General features: G+C 40.0%; 1 protein-coding gene across 2 annotated transcripts; it reads right to left on the bottom strand.

The window, feature by feature from the left end:
* Positions 1-660: 660 nt before the first annotated feature.
* On the bottom strand, positions 661-8,819 carry TSN (translin). 2 transcript variants are annotated; one of them, XM_008686100.2, is made up of 6 exons: positions 8,611-8,814; positions 7,337-7,430; positions 6,255-6,351; positions 4,386-4,501; positions 3,613-3,692; positions 661-2,837 (listed from the first exon to the last, which is right to left on the bottom strand). In XM_008686100.2, the coding sequence occupies exons 1-6, from the start codon at positions 8,674-8,676 to the stop codon at positions 2,604-2,606; spliced, it is 687 nt and encodes a 228-aa protein (XP_008684322.2). In that variant the 5' UTR covers positions 8,677-8,814; the 3' UTR covers positions 661-2,603. The 2 variants fall into 2 exon arrangements, with proteins under 2 accessions (XP_008684322.2, XP_008684323.2); XM_008686101.2 differs by lacking the exon at positions 3,613-3,692 and having other exon boundaries at positions 2,620-2,837; positions 8,611-8,819.
* Between the last annotated feature and the right edge of the window lie 317 nt (positions 8,820-9,136).

Genomic DNA, 9,136 nt, shown 5'->3' with positions numbered 1-9,136 from the left:
TCTCCATTTCCTCATGGTCTCTTCCTCTGCCTAACTCACTAGACCCTGCTGTGAATCAGGGTTTTGTCCTCACCTCGTTACTGTTCTCATTCTACATGCTCTCCAGGACGATCTCACCCACTCTCCTGACCCATCTACCACATACACACTAACACTACCTAAAGCTATCCCAGGCTGGCTAGGCTCCCCTCACACCCAACGTCCTGCTGGCCACCTCCACCTCATGCTCTACAAGCATCATGAGCCCAACACATCCTCCACACCCTACTTGAGCTGACAGCATCTGACTCGACTTAGTCTTCCAGACCAGAAACCTGACATTTAAGCTACACTCCCTTTTCTCCTCTCCCTCACCCCCTGCTCATTCAAACCACCAGTTCAGTCAATTTCACCCCCCCCCTTTAAATGTTTGTTGCTTTTGTTTGGAGGAGAGGGGTGTTTTATTTGTTTAATGTTTATTACGGTGAATACTAAAAAAACAAATTGTTTCAGGTTTGGTGTCAGGCACACAATGACCTGAGGAGTACAGCCCAGTCCAGACCAAGAACCAAGAAAGCCATGATTTCGCAGCACATGTTATGAACTATGCCAGTGGCATCCTGCAGATCACCTCATCTCTTCAGCCACTTCTTTAAGTAAAGGACTCGAAACACTGCCAAAGAAGCTTTCGTTCTTTATTAAATTCTCTTAAGCATTACCAATATTATTATTCAAGTTTAAGACAGGGCAAATGTTCTGAAGTATTTATGGGTTCTCTTCTTATAAATAAATTTATAAAGAAAACATCCACTAATTCATCTCTACTTTCTCTAAGCTCCTCAATTCTCTAAAATTGAAAAGAACAATTCTGGTGTACTAAAACCAGAGCCGAGGCTTTTCAATACGTTCAATTACAATACTTTCAATTTAACTCTGAATGGTTGGTGTCTTTTGATAATTTTAACTGTTACACAGCAGTATGTGCTTATCACCCCTGGTCTTCTTCAGCCTCAAAACACCTTTAGAATTTATTCTCCACAGAGAATAAAACTATTACAAACTTACTGCAAATGTCTGATCATGTAGTTAGAAGCCTTTTATGCTCAACCCAGGCAGCGCTATTACTGCACATTTTAGATGACCGCCCCAGGCACTTCAAAGACCTGAACACCTTTCTTCTTTCTACAAACTATCCTGCAGAAACAGCGGTCAAGAAATTTGTTCTAAAATCCAAAAATGTATAGCAATTTATGCTTTGTTTCTACTTCTTTCCTCAGGATGGAAAATTTGGTCAGTCCTTAGCTTGGCCTGATCACGGCTCTGACAGCATTGCCCAATCTTCTACTGCTCAAACAGAAAGACTGGTATCAGACATGAGAGGATGATACTTCTAAATACTTCCTATTATTCTGGAAACACTAGCACCTTCCTTTCAGTGAGCTCCAAAACACTGTGGGTTAAGTCACCATTTTAAATAATTTCAATTCAACCACAAAAATTACATGGCAAGTATTCTTAGCACGACCTGAAAACAAGGAGGGGGAGGTGGGTGCCAACAAGGTTTATGTAACTTGCCCAAAACTGTAAGTCTAAAACCTGACTATTGGAATAGCTGCCAACAACCTAAAATTGCTTACTCTAAAAAACATTACCAAATCAGTGGATCTTCTTTTTTATACCAAGGTTTTCTCTTTTTTCCAGACAAAGCACAGCACTTTTTCTCTCCGAACATACCAGTCAGGGTATTGCTAATTAACTTGACTGGGTGGTTTTACAGTCTCAGACCAGACGGTCTAGCTGGCTGCCAGGAAAAAGGTTTCATAGCTTAAAAATATATTATATGAAGTGTTAGTTCAAGATGTGTGTGAAAACGATTTTTACGTTGCTGCAAGAGCAGAATGTTAAGGCAACATCAGAAAACAGAGGTGTTGTAAAACACTAAGCCCTACTCTCCACCTGGTAAATAGAGCTAAATGATAAGATGTTACTCAATCCCCTAATACAAAAACATCCCAAAATAATCTATTGAACTTGACTTCGCAATTTCATCTTTTATATTTTGATGGCAGTGAGAGAGACCCTGGGGCTGTAACTCCCTTGCAAAAAAATTCAATATCTGATTTACTCATGAGGCTTAAAATAAGGAAGGGAAATATAAAATAAGTTGTCCTTTGCTTGGCAACCATCCTTTTTAATTTTACCTATTTTATACTGTACCCAGGCTACACCTGGGTATGGATGGCTAACTGGGATATAGAAAACACCAAGGATCACTTTTGGAAGAAACACAAGACAATAAACTCCTCAATCAGTACATCAACAGCATCAGGGTAAGCAAGAAAAGGACTTTACCAAGACACTGACATTTACACTTTTTGACAGAACTGAAATACACAGAATTACAGAGCAAATTCACTGGAACAACAAAGAAAATCTGTCCTTGTAAAGGCTATCTTTTTTACCCCCAAAAAAGTGTTTCAATTTTGACACTTACACCACACACTGGTTAAGAAAATAAAGCGCGGTGTTTAGCAACGGGGCAATCCTAACTACCTTGAGAGGCACTGGGCTCACCCTCACCGGCAACCACTGAGGTCAGCAGGGCCAGGCACGAGGAGAGCCTCCTATTTCTCTGCACAAGCCGCCGCCGTCTCCTTATTGAAGCCCCGGATGGAGAGATCATAGACCACCTCCTCCACTTTCTTCACATCATACTTCAAGCCGTCATAGCGCTTCCTCAGGGAGTCGTTTTTCAGGTTGAGAAGGCGGAAGCCGGAATCCAACTCATTGATGAAGGTGGAGATGTGGAGGGGCCGGGAGTAGTCTCCAGCAGTCACACTGTTGACAGACAGCCTCGACTACAGGAGGGAAGGCAAACGCGGATATGTCACAACAGGACTCTTTAGCACATCTTCCTCCCAGTCACAACTAAAAGCCCTCAAAGCCACACAACTTTTTCACACTGTGTTTCGTGCATTTTCACAATTGTTTAATATTACAAAGTTACTTCATGTCTTAAGAAATCATTCTCTCTCTGTTGGGAGTTCTCTGTCTACATGTTTTCATCAATATGAACAAAGGCTACAGTAAACACCTTCATAGCAGTCTTTTGTTCTTTAGAATTCTCTTCATAGGACAATTTCTCCAGAGAGACATTAAGAGAATATAGGTAAAAATAATATATAGCTATACAGTTAAATCGTCCTCCAAAGCAAGTACAAGTATTAACACAGTTACTAGGAATATATACATCTTGCCAATATTTCGAAAGGAAGAAGTATTACCATCTTTTAAAAATCACACATTGGTAAGTATGCACAGCCAGCTCACTGTTTGAACTGACCTTTCTCTGATGACTAGCAAAACATAACACACATAGAGCACAATGATGAATTGGTGGTCGAAAGGGGGCTTAGAAAAGACTTCCTCAAGTTTTGTACCCATTTTAAAAACTGACAGTGAAGTGGGAAGATCAAAAAAGCAAACGGCAGAGGCTCCTGGCTGGCTCAGTTGGTGGAGCCTGTGACTCCTGGTCTTAGGGTCGTGAGCTCAAGCCCCACGGCAGGCACGGAGCCTACTTAAAAATAATCACCAAAAAAAAAAAAGCAAATGGCAAATCACTAAGCTTCTTACCAATTCACTGGCAAGAATGAGAACTCCTGAGAGATAATCTTCTACATCCAGATGAAATCCTTTCTCCCGATCTGGCTCAACTAAAAAAATATACCAAAGTAAAAATAAAGTCATGATGTGAACGGAACCTGAACATAAAAACATAAAATACTACATATACAAATATATATGCACACATATAATTTCTCTCAACAAAAGGAAAAGAAAGAAAATCTTTTACAATTATGGTTTTTAATGGGTTCATACTTTTGGCAACTAGGCCTCATTGCGGATTTTTGAGCTCTTTAGCCTGCAATTTTTCCTTTCATTCTTCTCTCAAAAAGTAACACCAACAAGAAAATTACCTAGTTGTATCAGAGAATATCTTTGTTTTTGGACAATGCAGGCCACAGCATCTAAAGGAGAAGCCGTGCTACTGCAAGTGGCTTTCACATGGTCCACACATGCACACAAACACACACACATGCACACAAAGTGAAAAGACCGAAAGATCTAGCAAAATAATAACAAGCAGGCGTGTAAACAGGTGTTCACTGTACTTTTCTTTTAACTTTCTGTGCCCCAGATTTTTTAAAAACCAAATTTTACAAACTAAAAGAAACACTCGAGAACAAAAAACAAGCCACCACATATTTTTACTTTTTGTTTCCAAGTCATTAGTTTCCCATTTAGTTCTCATTTAACAAATAGGAAGTACAAGCAACAGCTCCCCCCAACCAAAAATTAAGCTACCATGCCTGACTCTGCAGACCAACGCTAATGAAGACACTTACTGCCAAGAATTTCTGTAACCGCTTCTCGAGTCACTAGTGTTTCTGATTCCAAGTACACAACAAATGCTGCCAAGAAGACCAAACGCTGCAACACAAACCTCCAGTGCTCGTGAAATCTGCGTGGATAGAAGCTCATTTAGGCTGAGGGATTAGGGGCCTTAAAAGAGATAAGTTTAGTACAATCGCAGTCAAACATTTTAGAAACAGAACGCTTTTTCAAACCAAATCTATGTGAAACCCCAAAATATAAAATGTGTAAGAACAATATGACACTTAAATATATCAGACGGAGTCAGTATAAGTTTCACAAGTTCGAATTTATAACAATTACTTATGAGAAGTTTAATAAACGAGAAACATGAATGAATATAAAAATTTTAATGAATATAAAAATATTTACAATTTAAGATTAGGGATGACAAGAACAACTGTATTTCAGAAGTTTGATCAGTAAGAACAATGATGCTGCTCTGAGAAAAATTAAAATTGGCCAGTACGGATTGATGAGAACTGCAACTGCACATGAGCCTCAACACCTAACTTACTCTCACATTCTGATTTGAGTGCTGCATATCAAGAAAATCCTGATTCACACATATAAGAAATAACTACCAACTGCAATCACTAAACCAACACACTTAAACTTTCAGGATAATGCAGTTAAACTGAGCTAGAAGCCCAAAAAAAAGAACAGGAAACTTTACAACCCCAAACATTAATGCTATGCTTCTGAATTTCAAATATGGCAAATTCAAAAATAATTTTCAATACAAGTCAAACAAAACCCCCTAAGGGCCAAATCACCCACAGGTCAACCTCTGTGTGACCTCCAAACTACATGATCTCTCAAGATCCTGTCAATTCTATTGTGTAACGTCTCTACACACCCGTTATTACCCTACAGCAGGCGTCAGCAAACTTTTCCTGTAAAGGGTCCGACAGTAATATTATAGGCTTTGTGAACCACATCCAGTCTCCGTCACATATTCTTATCTGGTTTAGGGTTTGGTTTTTTTTTGCGGGGGGGGGGGGGTTCTTTGGTTTGTTTTTAACAACCCTTTAAAATATAAGCAGTTCTTAGCTTCCAGAGGCAGCAGGGCACAGGTAGCTTGCCAACCCCTGCCTTAAATTATCCTGTAAAGTTACATTATCTGCTTCCCACACACATGTTGTTTTTTGCCGACATGTGTCTTAACGGAACATCTTTTACATTAGGAAACATGTTTTTCACTAGGAAAACAAACCCAAGATTTTAGGTTCTTCTTCACCATATTTCATCAATACCCAAATGCAGTTTTTTCCAGTTTAACATCTGTGAAATTAGCATGCATTTTAAATCTATAAATTTCACAATTATGATGGGCAAATTTTCTTCCCTAGTGGTACATAAAATAATGGTGACTCTTAAAATTAATGGTGCTATAGATTCAACAAAACACAGCATAAAATATTAACTAAATATGTACTTGGCAGTAAAATTCAAACTCTGAGGTAACACTCAATCCATTTATACACTGCCATCTAATCCCACAACTTTAACAGCATAGATACAGTTCACCCAATTTCACAGTAACTTAAATATATTCTTTACTTGATCTTCATACAACAAATCTTTTCATTTTCATTCCTTTTTCATTGCATAAATGATACATGTTTCTTAGGAAAATTCTCAAGAGGGAGGAAAAAAATAAAATCACCAAATTTGTCACCATTAAAATACCACCACTATTAATAGTTTGACTCTTTTTCATTGATTCTTTTACATAGAGAAGTTTTTACCTAGTTCCAAGCAATCATTCAGTACATACAATTTTTTCCTGCCTTTACTTTTACTTAACATTATAAAATAATGCTATTTTTCTTACAAACCTGTAATACTGTTCAGCAGGGAACTTGGTCTTCAAAGATGTTAGATGTGTTTTTACTGTACCAAAATGTTCTCGAGCTTTCAAACACCTCTTTGGAACTGATCACAAAAAGATAAACATAATAATAATGAAAGATTTATCAAATTTCAAATACAGCTCTTCCTTAATAATCTATGCAGTCTATCTGGAAATAAATCAACTTTAAAAAAAAAATCTTATGACCAAATGCAGGGTATGCATCTCTACTTTTCAACCTGGCTCTCAAAATTTCATTTCTAGTTTCCTACTGATTTACTAACAATGAAAAATAGACAAAAATTTGCTGAAAGGGAATACTTTAGCGGACAAGTCAGTAAGCTGTCCTAAATAATGTCATCCCTAAAGGGCCATGTACCAGCTGCTATTCCTAGTCAGTCCTTAAAAGACACCTAAAATTGACCATAGCTCCCATATTTGGTCAAAAAGAAGCTTTATCAAGTATTCTCAATCTGACTGACCAACTCCATATCACTGAGAAAAATGACTTGCCTCTGACACTTGTACATTACAATATATCACTCTCTGACTGAAAATATATTTCAACTCTTTCAGTCGTGCTGGCTACATCTTACAATGAAGGTTCCATGTTTAAACTTATATCTGATTTCCATTCAAGAGGCTGACTGTAAACACATTAGGAACATTTTACACTGGCCATTTCTTATCTACAAATGCATATTAAACCACATTCAATGAATGAAAGATTGGGTTTAAAAGCAAGAGAGCCGAATAAAAGTTAGATACACAACAGAGCTACAAAACAATTACAACTACCACATTATAATTACATTATCACGTTACTACATGAAAGTGGAAGATCAACCATAACCCACAGAATTCTGTAAACATATAAAATGCTCAACTCACCTACTTCTCCAATTTTTACTCACCACAGAACATGAGGGACATTGTTCTTAATAAAATGACAAAGATGTGAAATATTTTCTAAATGGAAATTAACTCTTTAAATTAACTCTTTAAATAACTCTCTTAAATGACTGATAAATTGGATTTAAAAAATCCTTCAAAATCAAAAGAACTTACTGTCCTGAAAACCAGCACCCTGATGGACCCCTTGCAGTAGAGTTAAGATCTCTCGAGCTGTTTGTTCTAAACTCTGTACAACTTTTCGGATTTCCTAGAGAGATTAAAAATCAAAGTAATAGATAAACTCAACATAATTATTATCAGAACCTCAAAGCAAATATACCTGATAGCATAGATTAAATATCTATGACACCTTCACACACATTCAAAACTCTGACAATCTTTACAAGGATGAACCAGTGCAGAAAATATCCAGGTTTGAATCCTGACTTTGCCACTTCTTTCCTCTCTGAGAGCTTCAGGTGGTTACTAAAAAAGGCTGAGATTCCTCATGGAGCCTTCAAAAGATAATCGCCACCCAACCCAAATATCCCACTGAAACACTATAAATATTAAAAGAGATAAAGTATCTCAATGTAATTTGTAAAAAGAACGCAATGCAATACAAACACTGGGTATTATTCAATCATCTTACAAATGTTCACTGAGCATACTTATGTGCGAAGCATTGTGTAAATACTGGGTACCCAACTAGACAGTCCTTTGCATCTCACAGTCTAGAGCATAATGGCGGGAGGGAGGCGTTTAAAAAATACGGATCGCACAAATTTTTTTAATGTGAATGCGCTACAAAAAACACGACAGAGAAAGGATCATACGGACTGTGAGATCAAGGATATGAATACAAGATAATCAGGAAAAGAAAGGAAAGATGCGAATTCCAGGAAAAGCGGACAGCACATGTAGAAGTCCTGAGACAAGAAACTATCTGCGAACTAGAGAAACGAAAGGGAAGTAAACTGAACATAATACACAACGGAAGATAGCGCAAAATGAGATGGGGTAAGGGGAGGAGACACCTGTGGGCCACAGTAGAGTCTGAATTATTATTCTATGTGGAATAAGAGCCCATAGGAGCTTTAAAGAGAAGAGGCCACATGTGCTTTTAAGCCAACAACAACAAACACGTGAGATGCGTGTTGTCTAGAGTCCCAAGCGCTAACTGAGCTTTCGACAGACACAAGCGCCGACAAGGAGGAAGACTGACACTCAAACCAGGTTGGCGATACTGAGGAGCCAAGACTCGAACACAGAGAATCAAGACAAGGTAGCAGAATCTCAGGTGGGGGAGGAACATGCCCTAAGCTGAAACAAGTGGGGTAGCAACCCACCCCCGGAGGCTTCCCCACCGCTCGAGACAGAGCAACAAGGAGGGCCGAGCGATGTGGCCCAGCAAGCAAGGAAAGGGGAGGGGAAGAGAGGGGGCTCGCCTCTCGGATGTCCTGCTCGGCAGCCAAAAAGCCCTGCAGCTCCACGAAGATCTCGCTCACAGACATGGCGCCGGCTGCACAACAATCAGCCAGTGCGGCGAGTGTGGCCGCAGAAAAGCGTTACAGAGACCACCAGCGCCGTCAGTCGCAACACCAGCCACCGCCGCCGCGTCCACCGGGCCCTACGCTACGGACGTCGCGGGGGTCCTCCGAGGTCCGCGGCGCGCCGGGTACCGGGCTGTCCGCCGTGCTGCCTGATGTGCCGCGTACCCAGGGGGCGGGGCGGAAAGGAGTGGGCGGGTCGTCCATCTGGGGACTTTTCGGACTGGCATCGCCGGAAACAGCCCGCGAGGCGGGGAGGAGGGTCCCTCGCGGCACGTGGACCTGAGGGGGCGGGGCGGGCTCGGAGAGGGTGCGAGCGAACGGAGCTCGAATCTTACGTATTTGTTTTATGCGGAGCGGGATGCGGGGGAGAAATGCTTCAATGCTGAAGTGTACGCATAAAAACCCAGGTGCAGAAAAATGT

The sequence above is a fragment of the Ursus maritimus genome, unplaced genomic scaffold, assembly GCF_017311325.1.
Source record: "Ursus maritimus isolate PB19 unplaced genomic scaffold, ASM1731132v1 scaffold_1, whole genome shotgun sequence".
Classification (NCBI taxonomy): domain Eukaryota; kingdom Metazoa; phylum Chordata; class Mammalia; order Carnivora; family Ursidae; genus Ursus; species Ursus maritimus.
This window is presented reverse-complemented; position numbering and strand designations above follow the sequence as displayed.